General features: G+C 40.8%; 1 protein-coding gene across 3 annotated transcripts in view; it reads right to left on the reverse strand.

Annotated features, from left to right (window-relative positions):
- The window catches only part of SLC44A5 (solute carrier family 44 member 5), a 122835-nt gene that overhangs the window by 24157 nt on the left and 79555 nt on the right, over positions 1–19123 (reverse strand). For all 3 annotated transcript variants that reach the window (XM_075832861.1, XM_075832860.1, XM_075832859.1), the window contains exons 5-12: positions 17679–17763; positions 16518–16643; positions 11026–11086; positions 8856–8979; positions 5194–5277; positions 4535–4647; positions 2704–2835; positions 1075–1174 (exon numbers count right to left, since the gene is read on the reverse strand). In XM_075832861.1, coding sequence (XP_075688976.1) covers positions 1075–1174; positions 2704–2835; positions 4535–4647; positions 5194–5277; positions 8856–8979; positions 11026–11086; positions 16518–16643; positions 17679–17763 — 825 coding nt within the window. The remainder of the gene's footprint in view (positions 1–1074; positions 1175–2703; positions 2836–4534; positions 4648–5193; positions 5278–8855; positions 8980–11025; positions 11087–16517; positions 16644–17678; positions 17764–19123) is intronic.

Raw genomic sequence — 19123 nt, forward strand, 5'->3', positions numbered from 1 at the left:
GGCACTACTCACAAGGGGGCTGTGTGGCACTACCTACAGGGGCTGTGTGGCACTACCTACAGGGGCTGTGTGGCACTACCTACAGGGGCTGTGTGGCACTACCTACAGGGGCTGTGTGGCACTACTTACAAGGGGGCTGTGTGGCACTATCTACAGGGGGAATCTGTGAGTGGCGGGCTGATGGTCATTTTAGTGAGAGTGGCGGGCTGATGGTCATTTTACTGTGGGGGGGGTGTTATTGTTCATTTTACCGTAAGTGGGGGGCTGATGCTCATTTTACTGTGAGTGCTGGGCTGATGGTCATTTTACTGTGAGTGGGGGGCTGATGGTCATTTTACTGTGGGGGGGGTTATTGTTCATTTTACTGTGAGTGGGGGGCTGATTGTCATTTTACTGTGAGTGGTGGGCTGATGGTCATTTTACTGTCTACTATCTATCTAATATCTATCTATCTTGCAGTAAGGTTATTTTCAAATAAGCACCAAGGCTTTTAAATGAAGGTAAAACCTGTATGGAACTTTTTCTCTAACGTTTACTACTTGTGCACACTTTATAACAATTGATTACAATAAATGTAATTATAAATTAATATGTATGTGGTCTGCTGTATTTTACTTTACAACCTCATTTTTGGTAATGGAACAAAAAGTTGTATAGAGCGACCTCTAGTGGCTGCCTGTGTCCTTCAGTCAAACTCACTATTTCCCTCAAATACATCCTCATGCTGCATGCACATCATATGCCTCATGCAAACGAACGAGTGTATTCTGGTACGTCATGCAGTGCTCACTATGGGACTGTATGGGGTGATGCATCACAGACAGATTTTTCCCCCCCTAGAAACACTGAAAATGCTATACAACATCCACTTACGCATGCTGCAATTAATTTTTATTATGTGGACTGCCCATAAAAAATATTTTTTTTATATACAGCGGTATGCATGGTCGCATTTAAATGCATTAATTCCATATTAAGGATCTACATGACATGAATCCCTAATATGGTGCATGAGGTCTTATCTGAAGGCAGAACATTGTGTGATTTGAGGTCCCGTATTTTGGGTTATAGTACCTGCTTCCCTCCTGCAACAGTGCGATGGCGATTCTGATTCGGTTTCTTAAGAAGATCAACATGAGGATGATGATAACTTCAACAATGCAGAGGATAATCACTGAGGAAGAATACAGACAGTCTGCTGTGATGGCTTAAATAACATTCCTTCATAAATACAAGAAAAGCGAAATGTGGAGCACAGACCCCCAGAGAAGATATAAGGGACATCAAGCAGGGATGAGTTGACATATTGCACTAAAGTTCACAACATTTACAGGTTTAAACATGACGTCTCCAAAAAAGCACCATGTCAGGGGTGTAGCTAGTGGGGGCTGGCGTAGCATCCAGGGTGCCAGAAGGGTCAGGTGCCCCTCTGCCTTTATTAGAGTATTTAGATACAGGGCTAGGGTGGCAAACTAAACCTTTGCCCTTGGTGTAGGAAATCCTTGGTGTGCCTCTGCACCATGTTATAAACCATGGACAACCCCTGATACATATGGCCCTGTATATACTGTATATGTAGTCTGTGTATGTAGCGGCATTGTAATATTAAACATTTAAACTGGTTTCTGGTTTATGTGAATGAAACGTAATCATTGTAAAATGAAAAGTTCTGCCACTTTCCAATATACTTTGTTTTTCAATTCCTTACCGTTTTTAAGGTCTTTGCTTGCAATCAGTGAATTGAAGCATTATTATTGAAATCCAGGGGCTGAAAACCTCCATTCCTGCTCACACAACTGCAAGGCTCGTTACAGTGCAGCTATATGAACAGCAATGCAATCAGAGAATTCACCTTTGAACAACATTCATAAGTTCTGGCCCTTTTGCATTCAAGTTTGGGGAATTGTCCTGCCAAATCGGGACTGTTGGGAAGTATGCTCGTACTGATCCTGAGTTACAGCCTGTATTATACTTCAGAGCTGCATTCTCACGTTTGCTGGTTGCTGTTGAAAACAGTCAACAAACCCCTAACAGTTCAGCTAAGCTCCTATAATTTAGGAAGGTACTTGAGGCGGTCTTACATGAGCAGATATTTACCTGCGATTGCCACCTTTAAAACGAGCGCCGAATACAACTTGTTGATCGGCACTCGTTTGCTCCCTTTTTAATACATCAATGATCATTTAGTCTGGGGATGATCGATCGTTACCATCATTCATCCCCAGGCATTTGCTACATTTACACAGGGAGATGTGCTGCTGACTAGCGACCATTTTTTTGGCTGCATAAAAGATGTGATCAGTTAATGAACAAGCGTTTTCTTGTTTAGCCGCTGATCTTTGCTCTGTTTACAGAGGGCAATGATCGGTACCAAGTGTTCGTATGAATGATCGCTATCGGATCATTGGCCCGTGTAAAAGGGCCTTTTAGTTATTCCTATATCAAATACAGTGTCTGGTATAAAAGTCACACTTCACAGACTACAAACACAAGAGCAAGCATTGTACAGACACTGACCAACTAGGGAATGCTCTGGGAGATTTCCTCTCTGAAGCCTAAAACATTATGAATGCAGCTTTGGTGTAGAATACAGCCTGTAACTCAGGGAAATGATGCTCAAAGGTGAACATAGGCTTTACACTTGTTTCTAGCAAACTCTTTTATCTCCTTATGTACAATGTTTAGTTTCACAGAAATACTTACTAAATGCCAACCACGTGTCCCTCAGCTGTAGGTAGACCCTGAAGTCTGTCTGCAGCCCGATGTCATAGATGGTTAAGTCGGATCCAGGGACCCCTTTTAAGTTGTTATATTCCCAAAAGCAATGCCATATGCCTGCAAGAGTGAAAGGGAGAATTACATACTGATCACTTTAAGGAAGCACTTTACAGACCCTCAGCGCTCCTTCCATGGATGCTATCAATTCTGCATAAAGAACCAGGGGTAGGTGGGGGGAGGGGTACCAGACAGACAGTCTACAGCACTGGATATCAGGAAGAGTGGGAGACACCTTTCTTATCCTGTATATAAAAGACATCCAAAAATAGAATTCATATAAATGATAATGAACTTCCACAGAGACTTTACTGTGACAAGTACGGCCAGGCGGGGTTCCACTGCCCTGGGTGCTGGCCCTTTGACTGGGGTGGGGGGGGTGTTGGCGCTGAGTGGGAGGTTCCTATTGTGATCAGGTAAAGCGATGATCAAATCTCTGCCCGATAATAGAGAGAACTGTTAGGCTGTTTAATCCCACCAGCAACACCCTGTATCCCTCCCCTGCACTGATCTGTGGGACCACTGATGGGCGGAAGCAGGAAGCCGAAAGCAATGTGCACATCAAGTTTAACTACCTGTTATAGAGACAGCAGACAAAGCTGGAGCCAGGGGGAGTCTGTAAACCCCTGCCGTAGACAAGGTATTAACCCCTCTACTAATCGAGACCACCAGGCTAGAAGCCATTAACCCCTCTACTACCAGAGACCACCAGGAAAACTGGCACTAACCCCTCTACTACCCTAGACCACCAGTGAATCACTTCCACTACCCTAGACCACCAGGGAAACAACCATTAAACCCTCCACTACCCTAGACCACCAGGAAAGCAGCCAATAATCCGTCTACTACCCTAGACCACCAGGAAAACTGGCATTAATCCCCTCGCTACCCTAGACCCCAAGGAAACAACCATTAACACTTCCACTACCTTAGACCCCCAAGGAAACAACCATTAACCCGTCCACTACCCTAGACCACCAGGAATACTGGCATTAGCGCCCTCACTACCCTAGACCACCAGTGAAACAGCAATTAATACTTGCACTAGCATAGACCACCAGGAAAACTACCATTAACACCTCCAATACCCTAAACCATTAGAGATGCAGCCATTAACCCCTCCACTACCCTAGACCACCAGAAAAACTGGCATTAACCCCTCCACTACTCTTGAAATGTCTATCTAGCTTGATAAATCATCTAGAAAACAGCCCTGTGGACAAGCAGGAGGTGATTTTGATAAAAGTAAATCCCGTCCAAGCTTTTCATGTTTTTTTTATAAAATATTTCAGTGAAACGGACAATGTCTTCAGTGTTGGCTGGAAACAACCTCCAGTCTCTGTGCTACTCGCTGTAGTGCAGAAGGTCTGGAAAGCATTGGTATGAACCATGAGCACACACCTGCCCCGCATTTCAGGAGAAAAGATGGCCACCAGTCCTCAGTGATGAGGACGTGTTATATTTCTCCTTTTCGCAGAACCCTTTGATACTAGATTTAACCTTTTGTAAGCCGGCCAACTGTTTTTTTGGGGACATATTGTTAGATGTGCCTTATAAATGGGGTGTACGTCTGCAACATATCCAGTCACACCCACAAACAGAAAACTCTTATCAATGGTGAAAGTGGGAAAGAAATAACATAAGCCACATATAAGTATGGCGCCAATTTTTGTACCACTATTAGTCCAAAATATTGGTTGCGCGAGTTTATATACATGACCTCCATAGACTCAGCCTCATTGAAGTATACAAAACTTACCGTACCCCACAACTCCTATGACACCGAATATAAAAATCCAGAAAAGTACCCCCGCGGTGAATCTTAGAAGTATGAGGAAGAGGAGGCTGATGACCATAGCAATAAAGAGGGCTCTATGAGGAAAACACATGAAACATAAAAGAACAAGGTTTTTTTTTTTGCTTACAAATTCCGAAAATTGTATGTTTGTTTAGAATTACGACTCTAGGAAGCAGCGAGTCCACGGCACCTAAAAGATTTCTTATCACTTATGAGTAAATTAGATTATTTGCTCTTTGCCAACTTGACATAATAAAAGCAGCAGATATGTTAAACATGGGATCAAAAACCGAAACTGAGAAACGAACCCAAGCTGGAACTAATTAAGACGGGAATCATATCTTTTAACTCTTTAAGGCCTGGTTCACAGGGGGTAATAATATGGCTGTTCTTAAAGGGGAAATCCACTCAAAGTTCACATCCGTGTTGGCACCTTCGTCACAGATTCCGTCATATTTGACGGATGCCACGATGGGACTAGTGGACAACATTGTAAGCCATGGGGTCTGGTGGGCGTTGGTGGTATCCATCATATGAGATCCGGCACTGCGGCTTGTTTTTTTTTGTTATTAACTAAAACCAGGACGCAGATGTGAACACAGCCATACATTATCACTTACATTAGGATCCAGTACCAGGAACTCGCATAGTCCTCAAAAATCTTCATCCCAATGGATCTGGCATCAAGTACAGCGTTTATCCCACTGGTAATTAAAAGGAAAATGAAGAAAAATGAACACAAAGATGTAAGTTCACAAAAATAAGTACAATTCTGAGCTCAGATTTATAATGTAAATTAGTACGGTTCTATTACAGCCATATTATATCTATGCAACAAATGTTATATGGAAGAGGATACAATTGTTATTAGAGGCAAATGTTAGAAATTTCGAGAATAATAATTCTCAGGGCCTTAACCAATACTGAGCGCTTTAGTATGATATCAGCTGCGGGATGATGGGGCGGATAGTTTCTTATTATACAGGTTATATAAAGCTTAAGTTCGTTTGCTACCCCAAGCCTCCGTCTTTCTCATGTTACATGTTTTTTTATCCTAATCTTTATCCTGCAATCTTCTCATGCTTTCTGCTGGGGAAGGGACCTAAAGCAAGTCTGTGTAGGATGTAGAGGCAGTCTAATATGTAGCAGATAGAACTTCCTCTGGCCACTTCTGTACACATAGTTACATGTACTCAAGTGGTCGTCACCTAGAGAGGAAGTCACAAGGTTTCTAGGCATCCTGACCTACCATAGACCCCAAATACAATAAGGGGGAGCTGCAAGAAGACACAAACATAGATCCAGTATATAATACTTGTTCATCTAGGTGTATGCAGGAATATATACCAGACTCCTTTTATATTTAATTCAGCCTTTTAAAATCCCCCTTAGGGTAGGACTATATCCCATTGGCATCCATTGTTTTGCGTTGTACTGCCCATGATACACCGAGGCACACATGGGTTTGAGACAATGCTTTTATAATGACATCATGCCAGCAATGCAAACCCCTGGTATTAATGAGACGTCTGCCCATTTATGGCTACCCTAAAAATGACAATAGATGATAAGGCTAGCAGGAAAGTAGTCTGGCGTCTCTTAAACTAATTTTCCCCATTACTAATAGTGGTTATAAGCTATAGGGGCTGCAGTCACTCCTGGGCCCTGCTGTCTGAGGGAACCTAAAGACCGCTCTGTCACAAAAGGAATATAAAAGTGAGAGCTCTGGCAGAAGCTACTGGGCCCCAATGCAAAGTCCGTAACGGGGCCCCCACCTACCATGTGTCATTTATAATACATGGGCAGCGGGGCCCAGTTGCAACTGCTACTTCTGTACCTCCTATAGTTACGGCCCTAATCCCGATTTTGCAACGGAGCCCATTAACTTGAAGCTTCATCTCTGGTCTTTATTACATGATAAATGTTGCATAAATGATTGAAAAGTCCATAATGGATTAGGACCCCTTATATTGTGTCCACCTGTCACACGCTTAGGAAGTAGCCATTTTTTCTGTGTGTGAATGACAGGTGCACCCCGAATTCTAACATGCCCAATACTATCAAAATGCCTGCAAAATAAAAGGATTAAATTGTGTCATGCGTAAAAGCAGCTGAGATGCCAGGCGTTACCCCCTGCAGCATTAAATGCGTCTCCTGGGGGGGAAGTCACACATCATCACCTTTATTAATGGGTTAAAATCAGATGACATATTATATGCATGTGTTCAGTGCTGGCTTCCATGCATCGTCTATGTATTCAGCTTAGAACACAGCAATATCTCTTCAAGGGCGGAATTACAATGAGAAACCATTGGCCTGTGCCTATATGGCAAACTTTGAGAGATGGCTTTTTCCCTGCAATTTATATGCCAAGATGAGACTATGACAGGGATGGGGGGATTTATGTAGGAGTGTTGTACTACTGGCTGCTATAAATTCCTTCAGTCCTGCATCCAATAATCCAAAAAGTCTGATAATCCGGCACAAAACTGCAAAATAATGGGGAATTTCTCAAGGAGAGTGTACCCATTAGGAAATGTCTCTGCTTTTAAAAACTCATATTTTGCAGTAAAGTGTAACTCTACTTTGAAAAAAAATGTGACATGTCATAGTGACATGTCAGAAGATTTGATCGGTGGGGGTCAGAGCACTGAGGCCCCCACCAATCACTAAAACGGAGCGGCAGAAGCTGTGCCTCTTAGTTTCTAAAAGGCGTTGCTCGGAAAGCCAAGCGAGCGGTGCACGAACTCAATAGAAAGTCTACCAGTCCATACACCGCTCGTTCAGAATTACCACAAAGCAACCTCCATGTATCTCTTTGTAAAAAGTTGTGATTTTTGCGATGGCTTCAAGGTCGCTTGCAACTTTTTTTTTCAATGGAATAAATTGAATTTGCACCACGATGATTGCCCAATTTTAGAATTACTCAACGGCGACAGTGTGTCACCTCTGGAACCCTAGCCTTCAAATGATTATTACACTATTTAGTAAAAGTACAGCCCCCCCCCCCTGCTATACCCATTCCAGACCCATGGCAGGGTATAGCAAAGGAAGCTGTGTATCCTCCGAGAGGCAGAATCGGGATGGGATGAACGTTAGAAGGTTGCATCTTGTCCCGATTCCAGTCTATGGAGCATGATCCGATTATGGTGAAGGACTCCTTTAAATGAAGTAGACAACCCCTTTAATAAGGCTTACAGTGTTTAGACACAAAAGCTTATCTGCTACAATTCTAAGGATTACTCTATAAATTCCCAGCAATAATCTTTATATTTCATCAATACCTGACTCATTGGGGCCTTATTCATAAGGTGACTAAGTGGCATATTAATCGTAAGCCTCAATATTGCTTTGTTCTAGCTGAGCACGTACAAGCCATACACAAAACGTTAGGTAATGTGATTTTTAACCTGGTAGTTCCATGTTCAATGGTAGTTACATGGCTATAAAAACAAAATGAAAGCTGTTATGAGGATAAAATAAACCATAATCCGATGTTTGACAGATCCTGCAATTACATAACATTCAAGAAAACCAGCAGTGAGAAAATGACTGTGCAGAACTCTAATACAGGTTACTAGTAAATACTATACACTTCTACTCTGGTGACTGGTCAGCCGCACGCAGGACTCCATGCTCGAGACCGGTCTGGTGCGCGCAGGACTCCATGCTCGAGACTGGTCCAGCGTGCACGCACAGGACTCCATGCTCGAGACTGGTCTGGCTAACGCGCAGGACTCCATGCTCAAGACTGGTCTGCCATACATGCAGGACTCCATGCTCAAGACTGGTCTGCCGTACATGCAGGACTCCATGCTCAAGACTGGTCTGCCGTACATGCAGGACTCCAAGCTCGAGACTGGCCTGGCGAGCGCACAGGTGTCCATGCTCAAGACTGATCCGGCGCATGCGCAGGACTCCATGCTCGGAACTGGTCTGGCGTGCGCGCAGGACTCCATGCTCAAGACTAGTGTAGGGACACAAACACAGTGTGATATTATTAATTTGAATAAAGCCACACCATCAAATACAAACAAATACTGACAAAGGGCATTGACCCACTTATAATCCAATAGAATCGGCAACATTAGGTCAGGGATTGTAGAAAACTGAACAACGCCTTCCAAACGCATCATTAAAAAAGTAACAGTGTAAAATAATATATTTCATACCTAACAATCAAGGGGCCCATAGAGCAGATTAAACCCAAAGGCTGCATGGGTCCAAAGAACGTGTGAGAATGCATTCTCTGGAATTAAGAGGAATAAATTATGATCCTTACTTAGCGGCTTCTCTCAGATCCGTTACGTTTCTCATTTGGCCACTTCCATCTTTAAACAGCGTCTTATTAGAAACAGTCAGAACTCCATTCCTGGTGGAGAAGTCTGGGAAGCACCTCTGCAGGACTGTCGTGGGGAACAACAAGGTGAACGCAGAAAATACATTTGTATTCTTTCTAAACACCTTAGCTATATCAACCCAAAATACAGTAATACTGTCCCGTAACAGCATGACTATGGTCCTAAACTTGTAGAGAATTTCTGTTAAAGAGAGAGAGAGAGGTATAGATAGATAGATAGATAGATAGATAGATAGATAGATAGATAGATAGATAGATAGATAGATAGATAGATAGATAGATAGATAGATAGATACAGTGAAGGAAATAAGTATTTGATCCCTTGCTGATTTTGTAAGTTTGCCCACTGTCAAAGACATGAACAGTCTAGAATTTTTAGGCTAGGTTAATTTTACCAGTGAGAGATAGATTATATTTTAAAAAAAACAGAAAATCACATTGTCAAAATTATATATATTTATTTGCATTGTGCACAGAGAAATAAGTATTTGATCCCTTTGGCAAACAAGACTTAATACTTGGTGGCAAAACCCTTGTTGGCAAGCACAGCAGTCAGACATTTTTTGTAGTTGATGATGAGGTTTGCACACGTTAGATGGAATTTTGGCCCACTCCTCTTTGCAGATCATCTGTAAATCATTACGATTTCGAGGCTGTCGCTTGGCAACTCGGATCTTCAGCTCCCTCCATAAGTTTTCGATGGGATTAAGGTCTGGAGACTGGTTAGGCCACTCCATGACCTTAATGTGCTTCTTTTTGAGCCACTCCTTTGTTGCCTTGGCTGTATGTTTCGGGTCATTGTCGTGCTGGAAGACCCTGCCACGAGTCATTTTTAATGTCCTGGTGGAGGGAAGGAGGTTGTCACTCAGGATTTGACGGTACATGGTTCCATCCATTCTCCCATTGATGCGGTGAAGTAGTCCTGTGCCCTTAGCAGAGAAACACCCCCAAAACATAATGTATCCACCTCCATGCTTGACAGTGGGGACGGTGTTCTTTGGGTCATAGGCAGTTTTTCTCTTCCTCCAAACACGGCGAGTTGAGTTAATGCCAAAGAGCTCAATTTTAGTCTCATCTGACCACAGCACCTTCTCCCAATCACTCTCAGAATCATCCAGATGTTCATTTGCAATCTTCAGACGGGCCTGTACATGTGCCTTCTTGAGCAGGGGGACCTTGCGGGCACTGCAGGATTTTAATCCATTACGGCGTAATGTGTTACCAATGGTTTTCTTGGTGACTGTGGTCCCAGCTGCCTTGAGATCATTAACAAGTTCCCCCGTGTAGTTTTCGGCTGAGCTCTCACCTTCCTCAGGATCAAGGATACCCCACGAGGTGAGATTTTGCATGGAGCCCCAGATCGATGTCGATTGACAGTCATTTTGTATGTCTTCCATTTTCTTACTATTGCACCAACACTTGTCTCCTTCTCACCCAGCGACTTACTTATGGTTTTGTAGCCCATTCCAGCCTTGTGCAGGTCTATGATCTTGTCCCTGACATCCTTAGAAAGCTCTTTGGTCTTGCCCATGTTGTAGAGGTTAGAGTCAGACTGATTCATTGAGTCTGTGGACAGGAGTCTTTTATACAGGTGACCATGTAAGAGCTGTCTATAATGCAGGCACCAAGTTGATTTGGAGCGTGTAACTGGTCTGGAGGAGGCTGAACTCTTAATGGTTGGTCGGGGATCAAATACTTATTACTCTGTGCACAATGCAAATAAATATATATAATTTTGACAATGTGATTTTCTGTTGTTTTTTTTAAATATAATCTATCTCTCACTGGTAAAAGTAACCTAGCCTAAAAATTCTAGACTGTTCATGTCTTTGACAGTGGGCAAACTTACACAATCAGCAAGGGATCAAATACTTATTTCCTTCACTGTAGATAGATAGATAGATAGATAGATAGATAGATAGATAGATAGATAGATAGATAGATAGATAGATAGATAGATAGATAGATAGATAGATAGATAGATAGATAGATAGATAGATTGATAGATAGATAGCAAACACATCTATAGAAAAAATGTACCCATAAGCAAGGCAACGTAAACTAATGTATTGTCGATTGGAATATAACTTACACGGCCTGCTGGGAATGATCATAGCTGGACAGTCTTCATCTCGTAGAACTTCTGTAATAGACTGAGATAATCACAGATCAGGTAAAACATCTTCATGCATGGAACTTACATATGGCTAGGAAACTTCTCTTAGTAGCAGCATGTGAATGTACAGTCTGTATTCCCCCACCCCAACCAAGCTGGGTAACAGTCCAGGAGACTAATATGGTCCTAACTACTGTGGATTCCCTTTTGCTAAAACAAGAGTGATGGCTACTTCCTTAACTAAACAGGAGGGGCGCTATTTTAGATGAGGCAAAGGACCTGCTCTGAACAGATGATGGAAAACTTGGAATTAAAACATGTCCCTGAATTGACACCAAAGTTATTCACTGCTATGAGAACAACACATAATTGTTTTTTTAGACCCTTTCACCCGAATGTTGGCGACTTTTTAGACACGAACGAGCTTGCAGACACCAGGCAAAGGCAGATGTCAGATGAACTTTTCCACAGATGTGTTGCATTGGTCTTTTTAGCTTATGGCGCTGTTCTACATAGTTCAGTACAGGAACATAGGAGAGTAAAGTGCAGTATAAGGCCTCATGCACACGACCATAGCCATGTGCACGGCCGTGATTTTCGGGTCAGCCGGGAGACGCCGCAAATCGCGGGCCGTGCACATGGCCGAGGACATTATTTGCTATGAGCCTGGAACGCAGAACACGGCCGTAATAATACATTCCCGTTCTTTCTGCGCTCCGGGCTCCTGGGCCATGCAGGGACCGTGGAAACCACGGTCGTGTGAATAGCCCCATAGGAATGAATGGGGCCGCAATTCTCCCGTGGATTTTCGGGGGAATTGCGGTCGCACAAGCACGTTTGTGTGCATGGGGCCTAAGACTATTACATAGTTTAGTATAGGAACATAAGGGAGTAAAGTGCAGTATAAGACTATTACATAGTTCAGGATAAGACCATAAGAGAGTAAAGTGCAGTATAAGACTATTACATAGTTCAGTATAGGACCATAAGAGAGCAAAGTGCAGTATAAGACTATTACATAGTTCAGTATAGGACCATAAGAGAGCAAAGTGCAGTATAGGACTATTACATAGTTCAGTATAGGACCATTATAGAGTGGAGTGCAGTATAAGACTATTACATAGCTCAGTATAAGACCATAAGAGAGTAAAGTGCAGTATAAGACTATTACATGGTTCAGTATAGGACTATAAGAGAGTAAAGTGTAGTATAAGACTATTACATAGTTCAGTATAGGACCATTATAGAGTGGAGTGCAGTGTAACACTATTACATAGTTCCGTATAGGACCATAAGAGTGTAAAGCGCAGTATAAGACTATTACATAGTTGAGTATAGGACCATAAGAGAGTAAAGTGCAGTATAAGACTATTACATAGTTCAGTATAGGACCATAAGAGAGTAAAGTGCAGTATTGGACTATTACATAGTTCAGTATAGGACCATAAGAGAGTAAAGTGTAGTATAAGACTATTACATAGTTGAGTATAGGACCATAAGAGAGTAAAGTGCAGTGTAAGACTATTACATAGTTCAGTATAGGAACATAAGAGAGTAAAGTGCAGTATAGGACTATTACATAATTCAGTATAGGACCATAAGAGAGTAAAGTGTAGTATAAGACTATTACACCGTTCAGTATAGGACTATAAGAGAGTAAAGTGTAGTATAAGACTATTACATAGTTCAGTATAGGACCATTATAGAGTGAAGTGCAGTGTAACACTATTAAATAGTTCCGTATAAGACCATAAGAGAGTAAAGTGCAGTATAAGACTATTACATAGTTCAGTATAGGACCATAAGAGAGTAAAGTGCAGTATAGGACTATTACATAGTTCAGTATAGGACCATAAGAGAGTAAAGTGTAGTATAAGACTATTACATAGTTGAGTATAGGAACATAAGAGAGTAAAGTGTAGTATAAGACTATTACATAGTTGAGTATAGGAACATAAGGGAGTAAAGTGCAGTATAAGACTATTACATAGTTCAGTATAGGACCATAAGAGAGTAAAGTGCAGTATAGGACTATTACATAGTTCAGTATAGGACCATAAGAGAGTAAAGTGTAGTATAAGACTATTACATAGTTGAGTATAGGAACATAAGAGAGTAAAGTGTAGTATAAGACTATTACATAGTTCAGGATAAGACCATAAGAGAGTAAAGTGCAGTATAAGACTATTACATAGTTCAGTATAGGACCATAAGAGAGCAAAGTGCAGTATAAGACTATTACATAGTTCAGTATAGGACCATAAGAGAGCAAAGTGCAGTATAGGACTATTACATAGTTCAGTATAGGACCATTATAGAGTGGAGTGCAGTATAAGACTATTACATAGCTCAGTATAAGACCATAAGAGAGTAAAGTGCAGTATAAGACTATTACATGGTTCAGTATAGGACTATAAGAGAGTAAAGTGTAGTATAAGACTATTACATAGTTCAGTATAGGACCATTATAGAGTGGAGTGCAGTGTAACACTATTACATAGTTCCGTATAGGACCATAAGAGTGTAAAGCGCAGTATAAGACTATTAATTAGTTCAGTATAAGACCATAAGAGTGTAAAGTGCAGTATAAGACTATTACATAGTTCAGTATAGGACCATAAGAGAGTAAAGTGCAGTATTGGACTATTACATAGTTCAGTATAGGACCATAAGAGAGTAAAGTGTAATATAAGACTATTACATAGTTGAGTATAGGACCATAAGAGAGTAAAGTGCAGTGTAAGACTATTACATAGTTCAGTATAGGAACATAAGAGAGTAAAGTGCAGTATAGGACTATTACATAATTCAGTATAGGACCATAAGAGAGTAAAGTGTAGTATAAGACTATTACACCGTTCAGTATAGGACTATAAGAGAGTAAAGTGTAGTATAAGACTATTACATAGTTCAGTATAGGACCATTATAGAGTGAAGTGCAGTGTAACACTATTAAATAGTTCCGTATAAGACCATAAGAGAGTAAAGTGCAGTATAAGACTATTACATAGTTCAGTATAGGACCATAAGAGAGTAAAGTGCAGTATAGGACTATTACATAGTTCAGTATAGGACCATAAGAGAGTAAAGTGTAGTATAAGACTATTACATAGTTGAGTATAGGAACATAAGAGAGTAAAGTGTAGTATAAGACTATTACATAGTTGAGTATAGGAACATAAGGGAGTAAAGTGCAGTATAAGACTATTACATAGTTCAGGATAAGACCATAAGAGAGTAAAGTGCAGTATAAGACTATTACATAGTTCAGTATAGGACCATAAGAGAGCAAAGTGCAGTATAAGACTATTACATAGTTCAGTATAGGACCATAAGAGAGCAAAGTGCAGTATAGGACTATTACATAGTTCAGTATAGGACCATTATAGAGTGGAGTGCAGTATAAGACTATTACATAGCTCAGTATAAGACCATAAGAGAGTAAAGTGCAGTATAAGACTATTACATGGTTCAGTATAGGACTATAAGAGAGTAAAGTGTAGTATAAGACTATTACATAGTTCAGTATAGGACCATTATAGAGTGGAGTGCAGTGTAACACTATTACATAGTTCCGTATAGGACCATAAGAGTGTAAAGCGCAGTATAAGACTATTAATTAGTTCAGTATAAGACCATAAGAGTGTAAAGTGCAGTATAAGACTATTACATAGTTCAGTATAGGACTATAAGAGAGTAAAGTGCAGTATTGGACTATTACATAGTTCAGTATAGGACCATAAGAGAGTAAAGTGTAGTATAAGACTATTACATAGTTGAGTATAGGACCATAAGAGAGTAAAGTGCAGTGTAAGACTATTACATAGTTCAGTATAGGAACATAAGAGAGTAAAGTGCAGTATAGGACTATTACATAATTCAGTATAGGACCATAAGAGAGTAAAGTGTAGTATAAGACTATTACACCGTTCAGTATAGGACTATAAGAGAGTAAAGTGTAGTATAAGACTATTACATAGTTCAGTATAGGACCATTATAGAGTGGAGTGCAGTGTAACACTATTAAATAGTTCCGTATAAGACCATAAGAGAGTAAAGTGCAGTATAAGACTATTACATAGTTCAGTATAGGACCATTATAGAGTGGAGTGCAGTGTAACACTATTAAATAGTTCCGTATAAGACCATAAGAGAGTAAAGTGCAGTATAAGACTATTACATAGTTCAGTATAGGACCATAAGAGAGTAAAGTGCAGTATAGGACTATTACATAGTTCAGTATAGGACCATAAGAGAGTAAAGTGTAGTATAAGACTATTACATAGTTGAGTATAGGACCATAAGAGAGTAAAGTGCAGTGTAAGACTATTACATAGTTCAGTATAGGAACATAAGAGAGTAAAGTGCAGTATAGGACTATTACATAGTTCAGTATAGGACCATAAGAGAGTAAAGTGTAGTATAAGACTATTACATAGTTGAGTATAGGGCCATAAGAGAGTAAAGTGCAGTGTAAGACTATTACATGGTTCAGTATAAGACCATAAGAGAGTAAAGTGCAGTAATAGACTATTACACACTGTAGTTCAGTATAGGACCATACAGTAAAGTGCAGTATAAGACTATTACATAGTTCAGTAAAGGACCATAAGATAGTAAAGTGTAGTATAAGACTATTACGTAGTTCAGTATAGGACCATAAGAGAGTAAAGTGTAGTATAAGACTATTACATAGTTGAGTATAGGACCATAAGAGAGTAAAGTGCAGTGTAAGACTATTACATAGTTCAGTATAGGAACATAAGAGAGTAAAGTGCAGTATAGGACTATTACATAGTTCAGTATAGGACCATAAGAGAGTAAAGTGTAGTATAAGACTATTACATAGTTGAGTATAGGGCCATAAGAGAGTAAAGTGCAGTGTAAGACTATTACATGGTTCAGTATAAGACCATAAGAGAGTAAAGTGCAGTAATAGACTATTACACACTGTAGTTCAGTATAGGACCATACAGTAAAGTGCAGTATAAGACTATTACATAGTTCAGTAAAGGACCATAAGATAGTAAAGTGTAGTATAAGACTATTACGTAGTTCAGTATAAGACCATAAGAGAGTAAAGTGCAGTGTAAGACTATTATGTGGTTCAGTATAAGACTATTACATAGTTGAGTAAAGTGCAGTATAAGACTATTACATAGTTCAGTAAAGGACCATTATAGAGTAGAGTGCAGTGAATGATTATTAGAGTGCATTATAAGACCATTAGAGACCACAGCTTAGTGAAGGTATAACTGTGGTTTGTGCTCAGAAACATCATATTATTATATGGCGCAAATGATCTCATGTTTGGTTATCGTATGAGAATTAAAGTCCTAATACCTTAACCCCCCATGGGTAGTGCCTGTTTTGGATCAGAGCAGAGTTTTTTGCTGAGTACAGGTCACATCCTATGCAATATTTTCCAAACTATGAAGTTTGCCATAACATTATTTACATTCACTCACCTTTCTGGGGTTGTTAAACCCTGGTTTACAGAACTGTTTGTAATATTCCCAGTAGCTGCTGTTATGCCAGTTGGCTTGCATGTCCAGGTACGTGGCAAATCTATCAGGGCATTTGGAAACACAAAGCTGGAAACAAAAGACAGGTATTAGCATAGGATACATGACTGCAGGAGAGACATATCCAGAGATCGTCCGACTGGTACCACTAGGTTTCTCTTGTAAAAATGCAGTGCGGCCAGCCACATGATCCCACTCGGCCAATCAGCTGCAAGGAACTCATTGATAAACATGGAGCACTGGCCATTTATTGGGTGCAATATTTTCATTAGGGTATCCAATAGGTGCCATAATGTAGAGAAATTTGTCCAACAATAACTTGTACCTTTATTATCTTATTCCATAGCGCTGTACAGATATGTATCACTATATCACCTACATCAGCTCTGGAGTGTCTTTTCTTAGAACTCTCCATAGTGTTGTTCCTCTGTTATTCCTCCAGGAAATGTATGAATAAATTAACAACTAGGCGTTAACATTCCCCTTATCAATGGGGCATGTTCCTACACACTGACTTTGTCCAATCAGTACTGACCGTATCAGATTTTGTAGGGACACACCCTATTGGTAAGAGGAATAGTAACATTCATACGTTGATTTCCAAGAGGAATAACAGAGGAATGTCGCAATGATGTGTTCTAAGAAAAAAAGACTCCAGAATTGTTATTTTATGGGGAATACAAGTATTTACTGAAGAAAAATGTCAGCAGAGCTTATAAATGTGATTTTGTTGGCCCTAATATTCAAGACCATGATTCTTTGCGGTAGGGGGTAGTGCCTAGACTTTGAGGGTATACCTCCCAGATTAGGAGAACCTTGCAGCTTTTTACTATTGTAGAAGTGAATAGAAGTGCCAACCATCACGATAAAAGTCAATATAAATCTATGAGCTGTCCTCTAGTTGTAAGAAAATCTATTCAGCGGTTTCTTTGTGATATCGGTGTCTGGAAAAGCTGAGTGACAACCAATATGTCCACCATTACAGATCCCACAGGGGCTGTTCCCTTGACAGTCATTAAAAACTGTTTCAAAGGAAGTGGCTTGGATCCTGAACCTGAGACAATGTGACGGACAATACATACATAACAGTCAGTACAGTCTCACCTGGGTCGTAGGGCATTGAAGGTTTATAAGCACCACCGGACTTGCACATTTTAGAATATTAAAATACATTAAGACAGTCTTGTTCCTAGAAGAAATTAGAGAGCCAAAGGGTTAAAGGTCCGGTGACCCAAAAATGGTTTCGCTTTTTAAAGTCTAGCACGGAGGAAGGTAAACACTATAAATGTTTTATATATAAATTGTGTCTTCCATCGAGTGTCCGTGACAAAAAGTGGGCAAGAACACAATGGTGTCTTACAAAACAGTGGTCATATCCGTTCATCTCCCCCCATACCGCTCGTATACAGTCACTCATTCTTGATATTAACCCCATATTTTATTTTCTTTGCTTATCCTCCATGACCCCAATTTCAATATCTAACCCTACCTTTATGTGGCCCAATATTTTTCCCTCGACCCTAAAGAGGAACGCCGTTTAAAATGTAATGGCATATTTTACATTAGCTTCACTCACTCCCCCCCCCCATATTGTCACTTGATCTTCCTCCAATTTCACGTACCTTTGCCTAGTCAAACAACTTGAAAGCCCTTATTGTCACCCACCCTCCTTAAAAGTGGTCTTCCAATGCTTTTTTTCTTAATCACTGCAAAGCTTCTCAATTTATCTATTACTGCCCCCTGAATATCGTTATCTAATTTTTAATTTTTTTATTTACCATTATGCTCTTTTGTTTACATTGAGAGGGTTGTTTTCCTTTGTGTTCGTTGTCTTGCTTTCCCATTCATACAGTTCCCGACATGCACCGCTTGTGTCCCAGCATGCAATGCGCCGGCAGCAGGGACTCATCACGCCTACTACACCCAGCTATAAACATTTTCTAATCTCTGTTGCCATTTTACTGCTCTCATTAGATCAGTGAGAGCTAACGATAAACGTGCAACATATCAGTGCTGTACCAAACAACACTCTCTTACATAATGGTAAAAAAAAAAACTCTATTTGACCCAAGAGCCGGAGTCCCAGAGCAGAGCGCTAGTACAGGCTCTGCTCCGGGACTCTGCGGAATCCCCTGACATCATGGTCCATATATGGACAGTGATGTCAGGGGCTTCCCCAGAGCCGGAGTCCCGGGCAGAGTACTTGTATAGGCTCTGCTCCGGGACTCTGTGGACCGCCTAACCCCAGCATCGGAGTCCATGTCAGAGCGCTACTAGCACTCTGACTGGGACTCCAGCTCTGCTCCTGACATCACTGACATAATTTCTTCTGATAGTTTCCGGTCCGCTGCTCGGGGGAGAAAATGGCGCGCAGGTACTGTGATAGCGCAGGAGTGGACATGCGTGGTAAACACTGCTAGTGCAGAAACCACTCAGAAACTAGCAGTGTTTACCACGCATGCCCACTCCTGCGCTATCACAGCGCCTTGGCGTAATTTTCCCTCCCCTAGCAGCAGACCGGAAACTATCAGAAGAAAGGGAGTATCTAG

The sequence above is a fragment of the Rhinoderma darwinii genome, chromosome 7 (genome assembly GCF_050947455.1).
Source record: "Rhinoderma darwinii isolate aRhiDar2 chromosome 7, aRhiDar2.hap1, whole genome shotgun sequence".
NCBI classification, from domain to species: Eukaryota; Metazoa; Chordata; class Amphibia; order Anura; family Rhinodermatidae; genus Rhinoderma; species Rhinoderma darwinii.